Source organism: Cryptomeria japonica, chromosome 5 (genome assembly GCF_030272615.1).
Source record: "Cryptomeria japonica chromosome 5, Sugi_1.0, whole genome shotgun sequence".
NCBI lineage: Eukaryota > Viridiplantae > Streptophyta > Pinopsida > Cupressales > Cupressaceae > Cryptomeria > Cryptomeria japonica.
Window position 1 is genome coordinate 506,615,454 of NC_081409.1, and position 23,512 is coordinate 506,638,965.

Here is a 23,512-nt window from a genome sequence, read left to right on the forward strand (position 1 = left end):
TCAAGTTCGAACTTTCATCATGAATGAAATGAATGAATGAATGACCATTTGTATAAACCTTCAAGTAGTTCGAATTTTTGCAATTAGAAACACAGCTGGTCATTCCAATCTTTCTATTTTTCTTCCATTCATCATCGAACTTAGACATGTCTTGTTTCTTTGTTGAATTTAGTCTCTTAAGAAAGTTTCTAATTTCATTTCAGTTGAACTCAGTCACTTGGGAAAGTTCTGATTTTGTTTCTAGTCTGAGTTTAGTTCCTTGAGAAAGCTTCTATTTTCAGTTTGAGTTCATGAATCGAACTCCATCTTTCTTTCTTCCTCCAAATTTAGAAACCTTCTAAAACTTTCTTCTTTCCCGTAGCTTGAATTTTGAAACTTTCTTTCTTGAATTCTTTGTTCGAACTTAAATACTTGATAGCTGGGCGGACTTTGTGAAATTTAGGCACCATGTATCATGCTAGGGCAGTCTTCATCATGTTTGTGCACTCAACTCTTGATAGGGCGGACTTCCTTGATTTCTTAACTTCATACCATGTTATTCTCATTCACTTGGGCAGACTTTATGAAGTTTGTTTCTATTTGCACTTGAGGTAGGTCGGACTTCAAAACCTTTCCTAACAGCTCCAAGGCGGACTTTATTGAAATCAAGAACCAAAGATTTGCAGGTTGGGCGGACTTTTCTAACTTTGTGCACCATTTACCACCTCCAAGGCGGACTTGATTGATTGCCTAACTTTATACCCTCTCTCTAGCGTGGACTTACTTGATTTCTTAACTCTTTTCCATAGGGCGGACTTGGTGAGAATTGTGCTCTATCTCCATAGGCAGGGTTCATCCAATTCATGCATCTCACTTCAACCAAGGGTGGACTTTGCTGTTCTTAGGCACCAAGTGTGTGCTGATATAGGGCGGACTTTATTAACTTCATGCCACATTGCTTGTTTTCTAGGCGGACTTGCCTTGGGTTGTGCACCATTCTTCATGTTTCAGGAGGACTTTATCAACTTGTAGGGGAAGGGCGGACTTGAAGAAACTTAAGAAGCTTTTGCCTATTATCATTCCTTACTTCAAGTCGGACTTCATTAGCATGCTTCCATTGTGTTGACTAGTCCTAGGCAAACTTCCTTCAGCTCATGCACTTGGATTTGTAGGAGGGTGGACTTGGTGAATTTCGTGCACCTCTCTTTGCTGATCAGATTTATCAATGTAGGGCGGACTTAGTCAATCCTTTGCACCTCTTTGCTTGTTGCCTCCTTAACCATTGGGCGGACTTTCTTAACTTCATGCACCTCTGACTTGCTGTCTCCACACACTTCAAGGCAGACTTGAGTTGCTTCTCTCCCTCTTCACCTTATACATGGCAGACTTTGTGAGTTTCTTTCTCCATCATGGGGCGAACATCATCAAACTTGTGCACTGTGTATACCTCTTCAAGGCGGACTTTGCTTGACTTGGGCACCATCTTCATATTGATCAAGGGCGAACTTTACTTGGCTTAGGCACCATCTTCATATTCTTGGGCGGATTTTGTGGATTCCACAACCTTAACCAAGGGTGGACTTCATTGATGTTAGGAACCCCTTCATCATGTTCAAGGTGGACTTCATGGATTCCATAGCCTTAACCAAGGGCAGAGTTCAGGAACCACATGATTAAAACTTGAAATCTCCATAACTTGTGCACTTTTTACCTGATCGCCTTGAAATTTGAAAACTGTGCTTCAATCATTCACTGAATTCCTTAGGATCCCTAAAATTTAGGAGATTAGCTTTTTGGGTCAAAACTCGGATTTTAGGAGGAATTTGTTGATCATTTCAGTGCATCCCAGTGTTAATAGTGCGAACCCTCGACCCCTTTCCGAAAATAGAAAAAGCAAGTTCCCTAAAAAATAGGAAAAACTTTCTAAAAATAGCCATTTCAGGGATCGTGCTCAAAATGCCAAAAACGAAACTTCTTAAAGAACAGGAAAAAACAAAAAGCAAAACTTTCTAAAAATAAAAAATTGTCCAAATTAGCTCAAATCAATTGTGATCTTCGTCCTTTGGGCTTTCTAGACACAATGACGACATCTAGACTCTGTTCTAACCATGGCTTGCACACTGAATCATAATGTTCAAAACTCAGGTGGTTCAAAACTGACAAACTTGATGCAAGAGGTCACAAGGGACTAACAAAAACCCTAGAAAGCAGGAAAAAGGGAGGGTCCTCATTCTCAATGGGGCGATGTGTGAAAAAGGTCACAACAGGTTCCTTTGTACAATGGCTTTTGATATATATTTATGCTTTTTGTTTAGTGTGTACTTATTAAATATGGTGGAGTCATTTGACTTGTTATTTATTTACACTTATGCTTATTTCTTTAACTTGAATAGGAAGGTCTTATTTTAGAAGGCACACCTGCTGCTGCCGGAGTATCAAAAGAAGATATGTCTAAGCGTCAAATGTAAGACATCTGAACCATGTTACTATAAATTTCAAGGGTGCAGGCCTGTACGAGTAGTATGTGTTCATTTGGTCTGACTGTAATGCTTTCATATGTCCACAAGGTCAATAGTGTTATGTTTGATTTGGAATTTTCATCTTCAAAAGGATGACTATATTTCATGCTTTGTTACCTTTGATATTTGCATGGATAAATTTTTTGTAAAACTTTTATGACACTCAATTTTCCTATTTTTCTCCTAACACTTATGTGGGTGATCTCTTGTTGAATCATAATTTTCTGTTTTGTTCTTCCCATTTGTGGAGCCTTTCCAGGTTTCTCTTTCTAGAACTTTCTATCGTAAACTGCTGTACTCTTGAGTTCCATTGACCCACTTTTGGTCGTCTGTGGGCATTAATATAATAATTAATAATTTCTCAAGTGGACTTAATTTTGTACAGTGGGATAATGATATACTCATTCGTTCACTTATCTCTCTGAAATGTACTATTTTTTATATTTTCAATTTTTCTTCTCAGAGAGGAACAGCTTTGATTTTGTGCTTGTCTTTTTGATATATTTTTCCTATAAACATCAAAAACTAATATTAGTTTTTATTGCTGCTCAAGTCCTGAATATCACCATCAATCTATGCCTCAGCTGAAGTTTTTGGTATTATTGCAATTTTAGTGTCTAGGGCTTCTGCCATTGTTTTTGCACTTATTTTTCTATATACAAGTGCTTTTCCTTCTGAGAAGAATCCACTAAGTTATTGTGCTATGAAATTTCTCATTGCATTTGCATTCACTTCCTCCTGTGATTGTGTTAGTAAGAAGTTGCCTCTAGGCTTGAGCATTCTGAAGATAATATGGGGATTTCTAAGTGGAGCGAACACCAATATTACACAAATAGATCAATAGGAGTTTGCAAATTAGTTGGCTCTGGTAGTTGATAACTTGATCCTGCAGGAATGAGAAAATTTTATTATACTCATTTATTTGTTCCTTTGAATGTATCAGACAGAAATGCACATTTTACTATTTTTTTTAGGGAATTTTTGGGGGGATGGGTTGGGGATGTCCTCTCTCTATATATTATAGCAGGGAAGGGCAAGAGATATAGTAGTTCTTTGCAAAAGATTGGCCTGATTTGGATTTTTTTTTCTTTATTTGTATTACTGCCTACTCAGAATGCCACCTATCTAAGTTGCCCAGATTATGTATAAGAATTACATTTCAAATGAAACTTTCACAAATTAGTAAAATAGCAAAATTGAAAATAATACTATACTAAGATTTTAATTTCAAATTTTGAACACTAAATAAAATTTGACAAATGAAATTGTCAAATTGGAGATTTCTTTTATATTGAAAATATCATAAAGATGATTACAATGAGTAGCATAATATTAAAATAAGTACAAAATGCCAAAATGTAGTGAAGGGAGGCCTCTAATCATCATCAAACTCCCTATCACTGGAACTACTGGACACATGGTCAAGCTCCGCCAAACTAACACCAACTAGCCCTGCATCTGAGGTCATAGCATCCTCATCAATCTATGCTGGCTCCTTTGGCTCTACATCCCATCATCCAGTTGGACTCTCTTTGTAGTATTGTACACAAGTGTCTTGTGGTCAATGAGACGCAAAGCACTATGTGCAACCACAAGCTTCTCTGCTCTTCTAGAGGTAAGTCTATAACTCTTAAGAGAGTGGATGAATAATGCAACCCAAAACAATAGCAAAGAAAGCTCATGAAGGAACAAGAATATTAAAAATGTTCAGCAACAAATATCAAACTTTATTTACATTATGAATTTCCTCATCACTTGCCCATGTTTAGGCTACAACATAGGCTCATTTTTATACTGAAAAATAAGCTAAACTAAGCTGAAACTAATTCAAATAAATCCCTACAAACCCTCTATCTTCCTATCTTTTAGTTAAAACAAATTTGATTCGGAGGATTGTGAGTAGCTCACAACCTCACATTTTTTCATCTAGAAATATCTAGGACAGCACAAACATTAATAATAAGCTAAATAAATAATGCGCCTGCATCAGACTCCCAAGGAACAAAAGATTTCTTCATGGACTCAAGAGTCCATGAGGTCCTCAATACTTGTACCATGCTTGGATAGTTCTGAAGCTGTCATCCATGTGGCGTCTTCAAGTGGGTGTCCCTTCCATTTGACTAAGTACTGGAAATATTCCTTGCCCCTGGTTTTCTTGACGACTTTCTTGTCCAAAATTTCCTCAGGTTGCCTGGGTGTTTCTTTGGGTAACTGCTGCTCCCACTCAACAATATGCTCTTCACCTTTCTTAGGTATTGTAATTGTTTGTTCTTCACCTTTGAAAGGGTATAAATCTGCAATATTAAAGATAGGAGAGATTCCAATGCCTGTTGGAAGTTCTATTTCATATGCATTACTAGAAAACTTCCTTAGGATCCTACAAGGACCAATTTTCGTAGCTTTTAATTTATTATACTCACCCTTTGGAAATCTTTCTTTTCTGAGATGAGCTAAAACAAGATCACCAACATTAAAATTAACTTCTTTCCTTTTCTGATCAGCTTCATTTTGTACTTGATGGTGCTCTCTTCAAGTTTCTTTTTCACTTGTTCATGCAGATCTTGCATTGCACATGCAAAGTCTTCACCGTCAGCACTTCTTTTTTCCATTTTACGCAAATTTCTTAGTTCATATTACTCCTCTAGGATGCATACCATACATAATTTGGAAAGGACTCATACCTGTGCTCCTGTTAGATGAGTCGTGTATGCAATTTCTGCTTGTGCAAGTACCAAATCCCACTGTTTTGGATGCATACTGACCAAACTCCTCAAGATGTTTCCACGGCTTCTGTTGACCACTTTTGTTTGACCATCAGTCTGGGGATGGTAAGCTGAACTGAAGCTTAAATCAGTGCCCAACTTTTTCAATAGAGTCCTCTAAAAGTGTCCTGCAAATTTAGTGTCTCGATCAAGGACAATGCTTTAGGAAGTCCATGTAGCCTAACTATCTCCTTGAAGAACAAATTGGCAATATTAGTAGCATCACTTGTTTTTGTACATGGAATAAAATGCGCCATTTTGGAAAATCTGTCCACTACCACAAAGATTGAATCATGTCCCTTTTGAGTTCTTGGTAAACCAAGTACGAAGTCCATACTTACTGAATCCCATGTCCTGATGGGAATTGACAATGGTTGATATAAACCTGTGTTTTGGCTGCTTCCTTTGGCATGTTGACACACTTTACATCTTTCTACAAACTTTTTAACATCATTACTCATACCTGGCCAATATTAGTGTGCACTCAACTAAGCTAGTGTCTTGTTTTGCCCAAAATGCCCTGCTAAACTGCCACTGTGTTTCTCTTTCAGTAAGTTCTCTCTCATGGAACTTCTTGGAATGCAAAGCTGACTGCCTTTGAAAAGTAGACCTTCCTGTATCATGAAATCCATCCAAGGACTTCTATCCCTACTGAGAGGATTCACACATGCTTCATATGCCTCTTTGAAGTCTATATCTTCTTTGTAGATCTCCTTTAGGTCATCAAAACCCATTATACTCACTTCAGATCCCTGCATGATCAAGCTTTTTCTACTCAGAGCATCTGCAACTTTGTTAGTTTGGCCACTTCTATGCTTGATAACAAAGGTAAAATTTTGTAAAAATTTAACCCATTTTATATGCCTTTGATTTAATTTGGTTTGGTTACTAATGAATTTTAAGGCATGGTTATCAGTATACAATATAAACTCTTCAGGCATTAAATAATGCCTCCACTTTTTCAAAGCTTGAACAAGAGCATAAAATTCCTTGTCATATGAAGAATACTTCTTTCTTGCATCATTTAGTTTCTCACTATAGTAAGCAATTGGCTTACCTTCCTGACTTAGGACAGCACCTATATCCATTCCACTAGCATCACATTCAACTTGGAAAATTTTACCAAAACTTTAGTCCATTGGAATAGCTGTTTATTTCCCTTGATTGTTTTAATCAGAGCACAAATTCCACTGAAGTTTCTTATGAACTTTCTATAAAAACTAGCTAGTCCATGAAAACTTCTTTCCTCAAAGATATTCCTTGGAGTAGGCCACTCTATTATGGCTTTAACCTTTTCAGGATCCATTTTTAGACCATCTTTAGATATTACAAAACCCAAATAGATTAACTTTGGTTTCAAAAATGTGCACTTCTTAATAGTGAAGCATTAATCGTTTGGGGAATTAATCGGCAAACCAAAAGTTTAAGATTTTTTGAAAAAATCGGGAAAAAGTCGGATTTACAAAAAACGTTAAAAATTGAAAAAACAAACAATAAAAGCTACTTTTAAAAATATTTAAGGACATTTCCATGGCATAGAGATATTGTAAACAAACAAAAATAGACTTGAACACATGAATTGCAAAGTCGGATGGACATGGATACAGGTACAACAATATCCAATACTGATATGGCTATTTTTAAGACCGACTGTTATATATATATACACACTAGCAATGATTAATAGTTGAGAGTTATATTTTTATGTATATGTATATTTTTTCAATTATATTTTAATTTTATTCAGATTTAAATAGTGAAATATATAACTATTATTATTGTTATTTTTTAATTATATTTAATATATAAATTCTTAGAAGCAAAATTTTTTTGGGGAAAAAATTGGCAAATCAAAAGTATAATATTTTTTGAAAAAATCGAATATATATATAACATTATGTAAAAATTTAATAAATTATAATAAATTTAAAATCTTAATAAGTTCAAAATTTCATTTAAATAATATATATAAAAAAATAAAATTTAATTTAAATATTTGAAGATCATGAAGATTTTTTGGATGGAGATGGCTTTGCGTGTGCATGGGTGTCGTGCTAGGGCCAAAGTGCCCTAGCCTGTGACCTGTGCTCTGCTTGCTTTGTTCCAGGGCGGGGGGGGGGGGGGTGGTGTGTGTTCTTGCTTGCTGGGGGTCGATTTTTGCTTGCCCGTGGTCAGGTTTTTTGGCTTGCCGTAGGGTTTTTTTGCAACCCTTTTCTGTTTCTTCTGCTTTGGGTTGTCGTTGGGGTTTGTGGGGTTGGGTTTTCCGCCCCTCTTCTTTTTCTTCTCTTGGTTTTTTCTCTAGATCCATGGAGAATAGAGGAGTAGCCTCTTCTCAGATGGTCTCTGCAGATCTGGATATGGCGGATCCGTCTCATTTGATGCATGCATGTGGAAAGGAACACATTGGTTATTCCCAATCAGGGGCAGGCGTTTCTTCTTCGAAAGAACCTTTTCGCATGAAAAAGGTGAATGGTTGTTTGGAGAGATCCCAAGATCGTCCAGTTCTGGTTATTCAACCTGAGCAAATTTCAGAGGATGTTGAATATTGGTGCAACCATGCTCTCATATGCAAATTCATCGGTCTTTGCCTCTCTATACTTGTTTTAGAGTCTTGGGCACGCCGTGTCTGGAATCCTGAAGGAGACATGGAGCTACTTATGGCAGCCAATAACTATTTTCTGGTTATTTTTTCCAACCTAGCACACAGGAACAAGGCTTTTGAGGGTGGCCCTTATTTTTTCAACTAGGTGGGACTCTTTATCAAACCTTGGCATATTGGCTTTAATTCAGCTGAGGAGCTTCCCTCTCGTGTGCCTGTGTGGATTTGATTGCCGAGGCTTCCGCTAGAGTTCTTGAGAGAAGATATTCTTCACTCAATCTCATTGCTTCTTGGTAAACCTGTGGGTTCGGCTTCACAAACTCAAGATCGAAAGGTAATTTCCTACGCTCGCATATGTGTAGAAGTTGATTTAGATAATCCTTTGCCAGACTCTATGGAAATCTGTTTGGGTACATCTTCTTGGATCCAACAATTGGACTATGAGACCCTGCCATTTAGATGCATAATTTGTCATGAATATGGTCATTTACAATGGAGATGCCCTAGAAATAAATCTTCTAAACCGGCTATTTCCGATCCTCCTCACTCTATTCTGGGGGAAGATAAGGGGAAAGCCCCTATGCCTAATGGTCCTGCTGATAATGATGGCTTCATTCCTACGAAACCTCGAAATAAAGACAAGGGAAAGAAGAGAACCTGGTTGGATAGGCAAAATGATGTCACCCTAAATAGGTTTGAGGTTCTAGAGGATTTGGTCCAAGAGGAAGGAGTTCCAGTTGAAATGTCCTTGGGTGCCCAATTTCAGCATGAGGTGTTGGATGGGGATTCCAAGAAAGAGGGTCGCGCCCTATCTTTGGAGAATTAACAGGATGTTCAAATGGTTACAGATTTGCCTTCCCATGTTCAGGACAACAGAGATCTTAGTGAGTCAAAGGTCCCTGAAGGTGCAGTGGTCATGGCGTCTACTCCTCCTTCCACTATAGTGGCCTCAAGTTCAGTGAAGAGTAACAAAGCCCCACCCGTTTTAGGCTTGCAGCAGAAGATCCTCAAAAAGGGTTCTTTAGACAAACCTTTAAGGAGTGGACGAAAAACGGATCAGGAAAAGGTTAAGCTTATTGGTGATACTTTGGTTGAGTCTGGGGTCTGTGAAGCCCATTGATTCTCACTTCTCTTAACCACATAAATGATTGTGCTCTCATGGAATGTAAGGGGGTTGAACAACATCCCTAGACAAAAGGCTGTTTGCAGATTAATTGACTCTGAGTCTCCTAATGTTGTTTTTATTCAGGAAACCAAGCTTTCAGTGGATGGTTTGGCCAGTTGTGCTTTGCGTGTCTGGCCCCAGGGCCTTTGGCAGGGAGTGAGCTCTCATGGCAGTTTAGGGGGGGTTGCTTTCTTTTGGAACCCGAGGAAAGTTTCCTCTTTGTGGTGGTTTTCTAGCAGGTCTTTCATTTCTATGGTCGCTTCTAGCTTTGAGACAGGAGAAAGATGCCTCTTCTCTAATATTTATGCTCCTACTGATCTTGTGGGTAAGTCTCATCTTTGGGCTCACATCAATTTTGTTTGGGCTCAGGATCCTTTTCTCCCCTGGATTTTGGCTAGAGATTTTAATGCCGTTACTAGTTTGGAGGAAAAGCGAGGCGGGCTATTCAGGCTTGATCCTTCCTCAGATTTACTCAGAGATAATATTGGTCTCTTGAATCTCATTGATGTGAAGCCAATTAATGGTGTCTTTACATGGAATAATAGGAGTGGTGTTGAGGCTATCTCTGAAAGGCTTGATAGATTTTTGGTTTCCTGCTTTTGGGTGCATGATAGGTGGTTCACCAGTTCAGAAATTCTTGATTGGAGGGGTTCTGATCATTGGCCTATTAAGCTTTCTATTACATCTTTTAGAACCTCCAAAAATCCCTCTTTCGAATTTCAATTGATGTGGCTTCGTGATCAGTCATTGAGGGATCTTATGGTTGATTGGTGGCATGAAGGGGTGCCTGCCCACGGGCGGGCTATGTACTCCTTTGGGAAGAGATTACAACATGTAAAATACAGGCTGAAGAGCTGGAATAAACAATGTTTTGGGAACCTGCATAGACACAAGATGGCAGCTCAATCCAAGCTGGATGAGGCTACGCGTCAAATTAGGGATCAAGGGATGACTCCGGAGCTCAGCACGGCCGAGTCCCTTGCTCTAAAGGACTTAGAAGAGTGGTAGTTGCGTGAGGAGATTTTCTGGAAACAAAATTCTCGTGTGGATTGGCTCCAAGAAGGTGATAGAAACACTGCTTTTTTTTTTATAATTCTGCTAAGGCTCATAGGTATGGTAACTCTATTACCTCTCTCATTTATTCAGAAGGGGTTCATCTTTTATCTAAAGAAGAAATTGCTATGGAAGTTGTCAATTTTTTTTCTAATTTGTTTACCAAAGAGGATCCTGAAGCTATGGTGGAAGAGAGGGCCATCTTGAATTGTATTCCCCCTCTTGTCTCTGTTGAAATGAATGATGCTCTCTTGTGCCCCATTTTGTTGTCTGAACTTGAGGGGGTTGTGTTTCAAATGAAAAAAGGCAAAGCTCTTGGCCATGACGGGTTTCCTATTGAGTTTTTTCAAGAATTTTGGGAGATTATAAAGTATGATCTTCTAGATGTGGTTCAAGAATCTCATAGGAATAAACAAATGCTCAAATCTATGAATTCTACCTTCTAGGCTCTCATTCCTAAGAAGGAGGGGGCTAATAGCTTGGATCAGTACAGGCCTATTGCTTTATGTAATGTTGTCTACAAGATAATCACTAAATTGATTGCTGAACGACTCAAACCTCTCCTCTGCACTTTGGTTTCTAAGGAGCAAGGTGGTTTCATTAACAAAAGACAGATCCTTGATGGAGTTGTGATAGCAATGGAGGCTATTCATTCGATGGCTTCCTCTAAGGAGAAGGCTATGTTTATTAAACTTGACATGGCCAAAGCTTATGATAGGGTGAGTTGGGATTTCTTACAGAAGATCCTTTTGGCTTTTGGTTTTGGAGAAGAGTGGGTGAATTGGGTTCTTAGTTGTGTGACTTCTACCTATTTCTCAGTTCTTATTAATGGGGAACCCTCGGAATTGTTTAGCGCTTCGCAGGGGCTTCAGCAAGGGGACCCTTTATCTCCCTATTTATTTATTCTCATGGCTGAAGGTCTTGGCAGATTTCTCACTTCCCAGGTGAGACATGGTCTTATTCAGGGCTGGAGTTGGAGTAATGCTCTACCTCCCTACTCCCATCTTCAGTTTGTGGATGACATAGGTTTGATGGGCAGGGCCAGAATCAATGAGGCAGTGAATTTCAGGAGAGCTTTGGATATCTATTGCAAAGCCTCAGGTCAGAAAATTAATGAAGAGAAATCATCCATATATTTCTTTAATACCCCTTGGCTTATTCAGAATAGGATTGCCAGGATCCTCAGATTTCAGACGGGGTCTCTTCCTTTGTTGTACCTCGGGATTCCTTTAGATTTGGGGGTTTAGCACGGAGATTTTTGGCAAGGAATTTTGGATAAATTTCGTTGCAAGGTTAATCATTGGACTTACAGGTGGTTATCCTCTGTTGGAAGAGTGATTCTTCTGAAGACTGTGGTGCAAGCACTTCCCATTTATAGGTGTTTTGTGCGGGCTCCCCCCTCCAGCTTTGTGAGAGAGTTCGATGCTCTTTCTCATCAATTTCTTTGGTCTGGTAGTTTTCTTTCTTCTAAGTGGAGTTTAGTTAAATGGGACTCTGTTTGTAGACCGAGACATGCTGGGGGTCTTGGCCTCAGATCTATTGCTTTGGTTAGCAAGGCCTTGGCGGCTAACTGTATTAGAGGTGGTGTAACAGTCAGGATCAGGATTGGGCCAAGATTTTAACCCACAAGTATCTCCCTGGGGCTAATGATCATGAGGTGCCTCGTCTTAGTTTAGTGGGTAGGGGCTCTTGTATCTGGGATACTCTTAAAAAAGGTGCCCAACTTATTAAAGATGGCCTTTTCTGGATTTGTAATAGAGGCTCTGAAGCTCTTTTTTGGCAAGACTCTTGGGATGGTCACCCTCCTATTCTGTCTAGTTATCCACAACTTCAGCCTCTTTCCAACACTTTCACTGATGCTAGATGGGTTAAGGTGGAGAATTCTTAAATGGTTAGGCGCATTGGATAGGTTGAGGTGACTTGTTGGAAGGATCCTCTTGAATGGCCCGTGGGTGGTTTAGATGAAGATCGTGTGGTGTTGGTTAATATCTTGGAGGGTAGGTTATGTAGTTCCCTCAAGGAGAGAGATATTCTGGCTTGGGGTCCTAATCCAAAAGGCAAGTTTTTTGTTGCTGAAGGTTATGCTCAACTTGATAGGCAATTGCATGGCCTGGCGGATGTTCCCTGGTGGAAGAAGGTTTGGAATAGCTTCTCTTGGCCGAAATGTAATTTCTTCGTATGGCTGGTTGCTTAGAGGAAATGCCTCACGTGGGAGAATCTTCGTAAGAGAGGCTTCCAGGGACCATCTATCTGTTATCTTTGTATGCATAATGAGGAAGACTGCTCCCACTTGTTTTTTCTATGCCCTTTCTCTAGGGATATTTGGCACAAGTGGTGGGAGGCTTGGCAACATGCTTGTTTTCATGCTACCTCCTTAATTGAATTTTGGGATAGCTTGGGTAGACCCCCAGCAAGGACCTCTTTTCTTCAAGTGGCCTAGGCTGTTGGGCCAGCTCTTATTATCTGGAATTTATGGCTGGAAAGGAATCGAAGGGTCTTTTGTGATTCACATATAGGGAGTCCTCAGCTGTGGCAGAAGATAGTTAATAGGATTCAGGAGACAATCTCGGCTAAGTGCAATTTGTCTGAAAATGTTGATCCGGGTGATTATGCTATTGTAAGGAATCTGCAATTGGAAAACATTAACATGGACTGTGTTTCTGGAAATAGATCTCGTCATGCAAAGCAATGGATAAGTAGAGATGGAAGGTGGATTCCCCCTCCCGTGGGAATCTTAAAAATTAATACTGATGGCTCTTCCCGTGGGAATCCTGGACATGCAGGTATTGGAGGTATAGGTAGAGGTGATGATGGTTGTGTAGTTTTTTTCTTCTCTATTTATATTGGGCAGCACTCTAACAATCTTATGGAGGCCCTAGCTATTAAGATTGCTGTTGAGCGAGCTGTTCTTTAGGATGGAGGAAGATTTTTTGTGAGTCGGATTCTCAGATTGTTGTGGACATGTTGAACAAACAAAATTTGAATGATGTGAGTTGGCAATTAGCTTCCGTGGTCAAACAAATTTTACAAATGTGTAATACATTGGAATTTGTCTCCTTTTGTCATATTCCCAGGGAGTGGAATAGAGTGGCTGATTGTTTGGCCGAGTGGGCTTCAGAGCATGTTGATGGTTGGGATTTTAGTGGAAGGGATGGTATACCTCGTGATTATCTTGAAACTTTAGACAGGTTAATGCTTGAAGACAGGATGATGCAAGAGTACCCAGTGGTGTAGGATCAATTTCCCTTTTATGTTTGTTTCATTTTCATTGTCATTTTTGAGGCCCTTCGAGGCTCCGGATGAGCCTTGTTTTTTGTGCTATGTCATCTTTCTGAGGGCTTTCCGAAAAGGTATTATCATTGGAAATCCAACGGTCGGATCTATTGCTATGGTCATTGGACTTTATAGTGGTGGTGCTGGTGGTTCTTTCAGGATCCTTTTAGTTTTTGTTGCTGTCTTGGTGGGCCTAAGGCCCGTTCTTTGTAATTCTATGATTTCTGAATAAATCTTTACCCCCTTTTTTCAAAAAAAATAAATTTAAATATTTGAATTTGTTAAATTATTAATATGTTAATTTTATATTTAATAAATTTAACATATTAATAAGTTTAAAATTTAATTTAAATGATTAAATTTGTGAATATTAAAATAAATGAATGTTATATATCTTACATTTTAATTTAATCATTTTGAATTTGTTAAATTTTATATATTAATAATTTTAAATTTTAATTAAATATTTTAAAATACTAAATTTAGAATTATTAAATATTTATAAATAAAATAATATCAAATTGAATTATCGTTAATGTTAAATTTTTGATATAAATGAAATCATATCTATAAACTATATAAACTATATTATTAAAAATTTAAAACCACCTGCGACTGGACTAACCAATGCGGATTTATATGGCGCTCGAATGCATCTTACGAATATATGGATTTCGACTGCAATTTTCTCCTCCCGTCATGCCTTCTGCATCTATACGGTGATTTCAAGGGCTTTTTTAGGGTTTCATGGGTTTTTCTTTGCGGGATTTTACAACAACTTTTTTCACATTTGTTCTTGATTTTTTTGCGATTTTAACATGATTTTCAGGCGATTTTAATGTGATTTTCAAGCGATTATAACGCGAAAAATTGTTGACAATTTGGTCAATGATTTTTCCACGAATCGCGATTAATTCAGGGAAAAAATCATCCACCTTCCTGATCCGCGATTAATCGGGTATAATCGCGATTTTTTTAAGATTATTGTTTCTTTGCTTCTTAATATTGATTAAAAGTTTTTCTTGCTTCAACTTACTTAAAACCAATCTTAAGTGTTTGAGGTGTTCTTCCTTTGATTGACTGTATATTAGAATGTCATCAAGATAGACTATTACAAATTTTCTTGTGAATTTCTTAAGTTCTTCGTTCATTAATCTCATGAAAGTACTTGGAGCGTTTGTTAAACCAAATGGCATTGCTAACCATTCATAAAGCCCATCATTTGTTTTAAATGCCGTTTTCCGTTCATCACGTTCTCTTATTCTAATCTGATGATACCCACTTTTAAAATCTATTTTGGAAAAATACTTAGCACCACTGTCGGGATAGCCCAATTCTGTTCAGCTGGTTGTGTATGGCTATTCCGATAGAGCTTCTTCAATGTTTTCATGTTGTCAAGATCAATGTTTTAATCATGTCTGAGCCATATAAGGCCTATTTGAGACATTTTCATGTATCTAGGTGAGTTGGATCGGTTGGAGGTCACTGTTGTAAAAGTTGCTCCAAAAGTTGCATTGCAAGAAAATTTGCATTTGCAACTTTTGCCAAAGTTGTCATCCAACGGCTAGTTGGTTCAAAAAGTAGTTATAGCCGGTTGGCAGTTGTGTATGGGCCTATATAAGCCTCTTTCCAACCGATGCAATGGTTGCTGATGTATTCTTGAAGGATTGGCAATACAATATCTCTGTTTTCCTTGAATTTTGCTGCAAATCACGTGTTTCAGACCTCTGTACTTTCTTGTACGGATTGGTGGATGCATAAGATGAGTATGGGATGTTAGAGTATTGAACTAACTTTTATTCCCAACCAGTTTGAGGAGTTTTGGTGCAGATTTGAGAGAGATCCAATCAATTTTGTCTTACTGGGTCAAGGAAACCCCTAAACCTAGGGTTTTGAACCAAAATGCTAATAACTTGACCTTCCCTTGTCTAAAATTCACACCACTTGGGGGAATGCCAGGCCTACATGTGTACTATAGGATTCTCAAGGTTGCAGGGATGGTCGTGAAGGGAGAAATAAGGTCCAAATAGTTTTAACCTGGCATCTCTATGTGACAGGTTATCATCTGACTGCAAATTTGTGGACTGGGCAGAAACTTGAAGGGGTGAACCCTAAATGTTGTGGAATTTTGTGGTTTGGAGGTGTTCCAAGTGTTGGTTTGTTCCTTTGATCAATTTGTAGGGTAGTTCCTTTTTAAAAGTGACCTAATTGGGGCTCTAGGCCTAGTAGGGTAGTATTGGTTCTCAAGGGCAACCCGAAGTATCAAAGGTTGGATTTGTGATATGTTTAGGTCCTAGTTGAAATACTTCATTTCATGCTAACAAGTCGTGTCAACACCTTTTGTGGTTGTGTGTTTTGGAACTATCCAACGGTAAAGGGTTACTAGGCCAAATTGTGGGTTTCATTGAGTCAAACCCTCGATAGAAGATTGTGATCAATCTAGTCTCCTTTTGGGTTCCACAAAGGTTGTCATAAACATGTTCAAGGGTTTCCTGATCACTACCCAATGTCCACCATGTCATACTCAAGTTTGTCTTGTGATTGAGTATTGAAGCCTAGAGAGAATTAGGCTTGGTGTTGTATGATGAGTTGTCCATCATACTTGGTATGTTGTCACTGATGTTTTGAGCCTTGTGAGAGGTTTGTGGTCTGTTGAGAGTCTGATCCAAGCGGATCCAATCAGGTTTGGGAAGTTGTCTTCAAAGATTTTCCCGATTTACTCAACCCTCTCAGGGCTTTGCATCATTTAGCCAAGACCTATGAATGAGGCATGCATGCAATGTATACATTCAAAGAGGAGCTCTCTGTAATTATTGGTAGGGCATCAATACTTCCCAGGCAGCTGCACTAGTCCTCCACAGAAGTTGGATGGAATCACACAATTTTATTAATACCTTTCGTGAATTCAAATTCTGTCTTAAACATTAGACGCCATCTTAGGTAAAAAATTTGGTTTATTCCATCGGCTTAACTAATCTCTTCACGCCATATCAAACCTTGCTAATGTGAAACTATATAAATATCAAAATATTTGCCTCACTGCCCGGTAATACTTTCACGCCAAGACTTAATAATGAAACCAAATAGTGGAGCGGGGTTCACAAATGATATGCCAATAAAATCTTCAAAATAAACTTTTTTGGAATAGCTCCTATAGCAATTTTCCACAGCAATACAACCAAGGGATATTTTAACAGCAACTATAGAAATTAACAAAATATGGATCGGCCAAAATTCCAATATTGCTTTACCTCACATTTTATTCACGACGATACCAAGAACATCAAAATATAAATCGGCCCATATTAATCAGGTTTTTTCTTTGTTTTCGAGTCTGCAAATATCCTTATTATTGTAAATTTGTCTCCATAGTGACTTCACAAAATTAGACTGATGTAGACTTCGTCACAAATCCACCCCTTTGGAAGAACCAGGTTTTCATCCAGCCCTTCTGTACTCCTGAAGGTTTTTGTCTCCAAAAATATTAAATCATTTATCAAATCTAAGCATACTATCCTTCATCTAGCTTCCTTATAAAAAACTCCAAGAAGCATCTAGAAGATTAGGTTGATTTGGCCGACTAGAATATTAATTATATTTTGGAGAACTTTATTTAATAAAGTGACATTTAATAATATTTTATTTTTTTTGTTATTATTAATTAAATTATTTAATATTAAGTCATCATTTGAATATATCTTTTATTTTTTGATAAGTTAATAAAAATCAATTCTATTAATTGTCACTTATAAATAAGGGGCATTACACAACCTAGTTTATTAAATTTCTATTTAACAAATTTGAAAATAAAATTTGAATCTTGATGAGAAAATGAAAAACAAGCAATGTTACATTGAAATGAATGTATTAATATGGATTTGCAGCTATATAACATTCATTTTGGTGTAACATATTTGGCTGCAAATGCATATTAATACATTCATTTCAATGTAACATTGCTCGTTTTTTATTTTCTCATCAAGATTCAACATCAAGAAATCAATTTTTTTTAAAAAAAAAGTAAAAAAAGCATACCTTTTGCTTGAGAAATCCTTCCAAACAGATGTGGAATCCTTGTCTCTTATTGCACTTGCAAAACCCTCCAATCTCACTCTTTAGTCTTCACTCAGTCTTTTCTCTCCTTGGCACTTTGCTGCTGAAAAAAAATTGGAAACCAAATGTGAATGAAAAATGAGCTAATGTGTTGTTTTATAGAGGATGGAGGAGTTGGATGGGGCCCACGTGCCTTTAGGGCTTCACCAGGGCAGAAATTTCAATGAATTTTTTCTTTAGTTTTTAAAGGAGCACATTTTGTGTCCTTGGGACGAGAGACTTTGAGATGTCCTTGTGATATAAGAGGGGCGCTTGGGCGACCCTTAGAACTTCGCGGGGACATCTTGACATCTCTAGGACGTTACCCCCATTTTGATAGTGGTGGAGGGATGGCAGGGGGACATCCCCACCACGCCCTTGCGTCTTGGAGTCATCCCCATCCTGAAAATGCGGGGTTTTGGGGGGGGGGGTTTGCGTTTTTGTGGTTCACAGTTAATAATTGAAACCAGTTTGAAAATGATTTAATATGCTAAAAAATGCATATATCAGTCTACAATAGAAGTTGCAACACTTGAAAATAATAAACAACAACATCGTCCATCATAACGTAGCTCTGTCACAAAGAAGAATACCAACATCAAGATAAGTCTCATGCCTTCAGCAAGCAATAAGGCGATTCTACAACAGTTTGATACATCGAGTCTTCTACAATCATCAATCGCAACGTCCCTTTAAGCTTTACCAAAAGCTTACGTCACAAAGCCAACACAAGGGATCAAGCGTTTGAAGAATAAGCTAACGACAAGGAAATTAGAGTTCACACCAAGAGAAAGAACCCTTGCCAAGGAATTGATGCTCATGCCCAAGTAGATGCTCCAACATAATATATTATCAAACACATTTCCAAGAAGAGATATTTCTGCTATGGAAGCTATCTCAGGTCATGAAATATGAAATTCATGCCAAGAAGGAAGCTCCATGCCAAATAGTAATCTCCTCAAATGAAATGCCCATGTCTAACCAAAAGGGAACCTCCACACCCAAATTGCTCTCTGTTGATGTGTGTTTTATGCACATACCATTCAGATTAAAATACCAAAGTACTTTACCCTCTCTTGAACAAAATCACCTCAAATGCTTAGGGTAAGATCAACTAAAATGATTCCAAGGTTTCTACAGTCTGGTCTTGACGAGTGGGTAACTCAATGGTCGATGTGAATTGCTGTTTTCACTTGGGGACTTACACAATTGTTTGAATAACTTTGCTTATCATGATTGTGGAATGGGTGTGCTGATAACTTAGGATTTGGCAATGTAGTTCTGAACTTAATTTTAACAAGACTTACTAAAAAAATGGCAAAAGGGGAATAGGGTTTAGGAAATCTATTCTAAGCCTAGGAATGTAGGAAATGATGAACAAATTTAGTGGAATCAAACTAGGGAAGGTCTCACCATCAAGTCGAACAGATTTTGACACAAGCTTAGTGCAATCATCTAAGGTATACTTATAGATTTTCAAATTACTACCATCAAACATTGATACCATCCAAGTTGATGCATAACAATGGACATATAATAATCGAAGTTAAGCTTGCATAAATTTCCAGTTGACCACGCACGATGCACTTACAATCATCAAGAGGCTAGTGGTATGGATAAATAGATTCCACACAAATACATTCAACAAATCTTTCTTTCAATCTAACAAACATGAAAGCAAATTCTAATCTAAAACTCTAATCTAACTTGGAGGAATTGAGAACCTTGAATGCAAGACAACATTTGAAAAACAAAATCACCATCAAGTCGAACAATGATTTATATTCAAAAGCCGCAGCATATACCAACAATTCTACAAAATCTCTCTCTTACAAATGAGAGGCAATGAGGTATATATAGAGTCTCATACAAAATGGATGGCCAAGATTAAAACTAAATCAAGGGCCAAGATCATGCCAAGATCATGCCAAGAAAACTCTAGAATTGCCCTAATTAGGGTTTACATAAAAAAATGGAGCCACCAAAATATGGCCCAATATAAAGATACCTAGTCATCAAATAGGGAATCCACCTTGCATCTCTCTCTCTCCTAGCATACTCCAAGAATCTAGCCAATACAAAATCTAACTCCTCCATGGAAATGCTGGGTAAGGTATCCTGCTGTAAACCAATCACGTCTGATGCATCCGAGCAAGCATCCAAAGTGTTGTCCCAATCTAGCATGAGCTTCTGCGAATTATGAACATGAATCAACAAAGAGACCAAATCATCTATCTGACTCTTCTTCAAAGAGTCCAACTGATTGAAATACATGAATTTCATTTTGTCTCTCAATTCTACTAAGTGTAACCCACTGGCTTCATTGACATCAACCCCCAATAACTCCTCAATTGAGGCAAGGATCTTCGATTGAATATCATGAATAGATCCTTCCATCTCTACACAACTCTTTTGTGCGCTCTCATAAGTTGATTTATTCAAGGCTAATGAACAATACCAACCATGGAAATCACATCTGTCTCCACTGTGCACAACATTCTCTCTAATCAATGTGGACATAGAAATCTTCTTCAAAGCTCTGAGGCATGGAATAGTCTTTTCCTGAATGGGTCGGAATTCTTCCGAAACTCCCTCCAAATACTGTATCTTGAATAGAAGCCTTGTCCTGTCAAAAGCCTGGACAAATTGAGTAAGGAAATCATCCACCCGTCTCTTTGTATTTTCAATCCATTTCTCCATTTCCGAGAGTGTATCTCTCGTTGCCTCATTATGTGAATGTAGTCCACGATCAACTGCAATAGGGGAAATAAGGGTAGGATTCTCACGCCTTATCCCTGCGATGTACTCTCTAAGTTTGATATTCTTTGCTTCATAAGTTCTCTCTTTTCTCTATCTCACTATCTAATCTCGCACTGATTGCCTTGAGGGTATCACCAACCTATTCTTTGCTTCATAGTTCTCTCTTTTCTCTATCTCACTATCTGATCTCGCATTGATTGCCTTGAGGGTATCACCAACCTCCTGAAATTCTTGTTCTTTTGTGGTATGGCCAAGGGCAACTGAAGTAATCTGGAAATCCATGGGAGTAGCAATGTCCGCCGTCACATCTCCAATGGGAACAACCACCTGTGCAATTTGCATTCCTGTCTCATCTCTAGCTATGTGTGACAAAATCTCATCTTTTTTAGGTTCTTTCTCCTTATTGCTCCTAGCTAAGTAGTCATCAATATCATCAATAGGCTGTGTCTCAACCATCTTCTTACTTTTCTCCATACTTCTCATCAGCCAATCAGGAATAGCAGCCATCGCCATACCATCGTCGAGACACATCTCTCGATCAAGCCCTCTCAATGCCGAGATAACGTCATCATCATCATCAGGATTATCCCTAGTCAAATTGTATACATTCTTTCCCAAACTAACCTCCAAAAGGACGCTAGGGGATCTCGATTGATCATCATCCTCATTAGGTGGAGCAGATGTCGCTGTAGCATGTAAATTCTGAATATTCTCTGGTAGTATCACTGTGTTGGAACATTGCTCATCCTCCCTATTTTGTTTTGCCATTTTAACTTCCTTGATTGATGAGACAGTGAGAGGTGGTGAAGGAATGATAGGCGAAAGAATGATAGTCTTTTGCTTCTTTTTCTTGACCTCCTCAATCTTCTTCCCTCTAGCCTTGACTTCTTTGGTGTGTTCTTCCTTCTCTTGGGAGCTTGATTCTCCTCATCCGCATGAATCCTGATATCACTGATAGTCCTCTGATCATCCTCGGAAGCAGATTCTTCCTGTTTCATCTTTTCATAAGTGAAGGTAACACCCATATCAACTAATTTGTTCATCTGAATATCCACCCATGCTCGGGAGAAACTCAAGACCTCTCTCATCAACACATTCAAATCTGTTTCTTCTAGTTTTGACCAATTAGGCAATAGAATCGCCGCCTTCATTTCACTCTCATACTGTGGATGCGTATGATCCTTATCATCTAACACCTGATCAAGAATGAGGAAAAGTCCCCACTTCCTCATGAAATCCACTGACATCCTGGACCACATTCTTCTCTTTATTGCTTGCTCGTCCATCAGGTCGGCCCAATAATCTTCTATGTCTACCTTGTGGATGAACTTATCTCCCCTGATCCTTCCAACTTTCTTATCTGGATCGAGTCTTTCTCTTTTCTTGTATGTTGCAAATCGATAGAATGCAAGCTCTTCAACTACGATGCTTGCTGCTAAGGCAGATTGGCAAACCTCCAATGTCTTCCCTACTGAAATAGGAAATGACATACCCGTTCTGTGCTTCTCCTTCTGGATAGAATCAAACTCTAGAAGCTGTCTCACCACTTCCAACAAGATCATTCTGTCAGAAGGATGCTTAGGAAGCCTGTAAGGTTCGGATTGGAATCTGTGAATCCTTAGGTATGTGAAAGTGGCAAATTATATATACCACGATCCATATTTCTCTATCAGCTTTGTTGCCTCTTTGGACAACCTCCTGTGGATTCCGCCTTGCAACATTCGTGTTATGTACATAGTGAATACATCATTCACTCTCTTATAATCTTCAATTCGATACATGTTCAGCTGTGGATAGCACTCGTAACTCCTGAATTGTCCTTGTCCATTCCCGACTTCACTTCTGCATATCAATCCCTTGTAGGTAACAAATCGTGCAAGTAGGTACACCAAATAGGAAGTCATGGCGAATGACTTGGATCGCTCCATATTCCTCAGTTGAAAATCCAGATTGCCACTTATGATTTTCGACCAATTAATCAACGTTCCTTCTAGACAATCCTGGATGGAAGAGAACATCATCCATCGTATATTGCACCTTGCGGCATCCCCATCACTCGGTTAAGCAAGAATACTAAATCACTATATTCATCTTTAAAGTTTGTGCACATGAGTGTATTGGGAGCCTTGGAATGATGAGTCCTAGGATCAATCATCCACTCCTTGTTCACTACAGTCTTGCACATGGCCACCTTGTTCTTATATTTGTCTTCATATTCATCCTTGGTTATATCTTTCATGTTTGCTCCACGTGGAATTCCAAACACCTCAGCAATCACATCCTCATCAAGGTAGGCAATGATGGCACCCTTAGGAGTCTTGATCCTTCGGGAGCGAGGATCATAGCATCGTGCACACTCCAGGATAAGTTCACTGCATTGTATGGATTGCGGAAATCTGGCGGCCTGATAAATATCACTCTTCATAATGTTCACATAAGCTGGGGAAGGGATCTGGCTTCCAATTCCGAAGATCCGCCATTGCATTTGGCTCATGTTTAAGAAATGCATGTTCGTGTTTGTAATCTCCTTCCATCTAGATGACATCTTGGATTTTGGATAGAATCCCGTCTCAACTATCCTCTGTTGTTCTTTCCTTTCTTTGAGTTCGGACTTCGACATCGTACCTGTACAAAGCTAGAATTAGAACTTCGGAAAATATTCCTAACAAAATTTCTGATTTCCGAATGATTTAGACGAATTTGGGTATGGAAATCAAGAAAATAATCCACATTCTCAATAGATTTCAACAATTGAATGCAAAATGTGACAAGGTTAAGGTATAAAACCCTCATGAAATTCATTAAAATTAGTAATTTTTAGACCAAAGTCTGAAGACATTTCCTTATACTTGAAAATTTTATTCAAATCGGAGTGCAAAGGAGTATACTGGATCAAACAATGACTACGGAAAGGTGTGAAAGGTTGTGTTTTCACACTAATCTATGTCTGAAGATGCCTTCCGAGGTCAACAATGGCTGCCAGCAGGTCTGAAGACAACCTGCAACTTCACAAATTAATCTCTAGAAATCATGTTGCAACTACCCAAATGTGCACAAGCTCGATGAAAATCGATTTTGCAAGGCAAAACGAGAAAATTTGAGTATGTATGTAGGGCTGGAAATGAAAACTTAGTCTGAAGACAAGTTTTCAGACTTACCAGCACCCTTAGGAATGATAGCAAACTCAGAAAATGGCCCTAGAATGGAGTAAAAATGCTTCCCAAATGAATTCGCCAAGTTAGGTAGGTGGCTGGAAATGATAGTTTTTCTAAGGGCAGCCCCCTACAATGAAGATTCAGATCTGCAATAA

At 38.5% G+C, this 23,512-nt stretch overlaps 1 protein-coding gene across 1 annotated transcript in view; it reads left to right on the forward strand.

Annotated features, from left to right (window-relative positions):
- The window catches only part of LOC131064860 (uncharacterized), a 100,272-nt gene that overhangs the window by 68,489 nt on the left and 8,271 nt on the right, over positions 1 to 23,512 (forward strand). Inside the window, exon 17 of the mRNA XM_059220696.1 lies at positions 2,373 to 2,443. Within this exon, the coding sequence (XP_059076679.1) occupies positions 2,373 to 2,443 (71 nt within the window). The remainder of the gene's footprint in view (positions 1 to 2,372; positions 2,444 to 23,512) is intronic.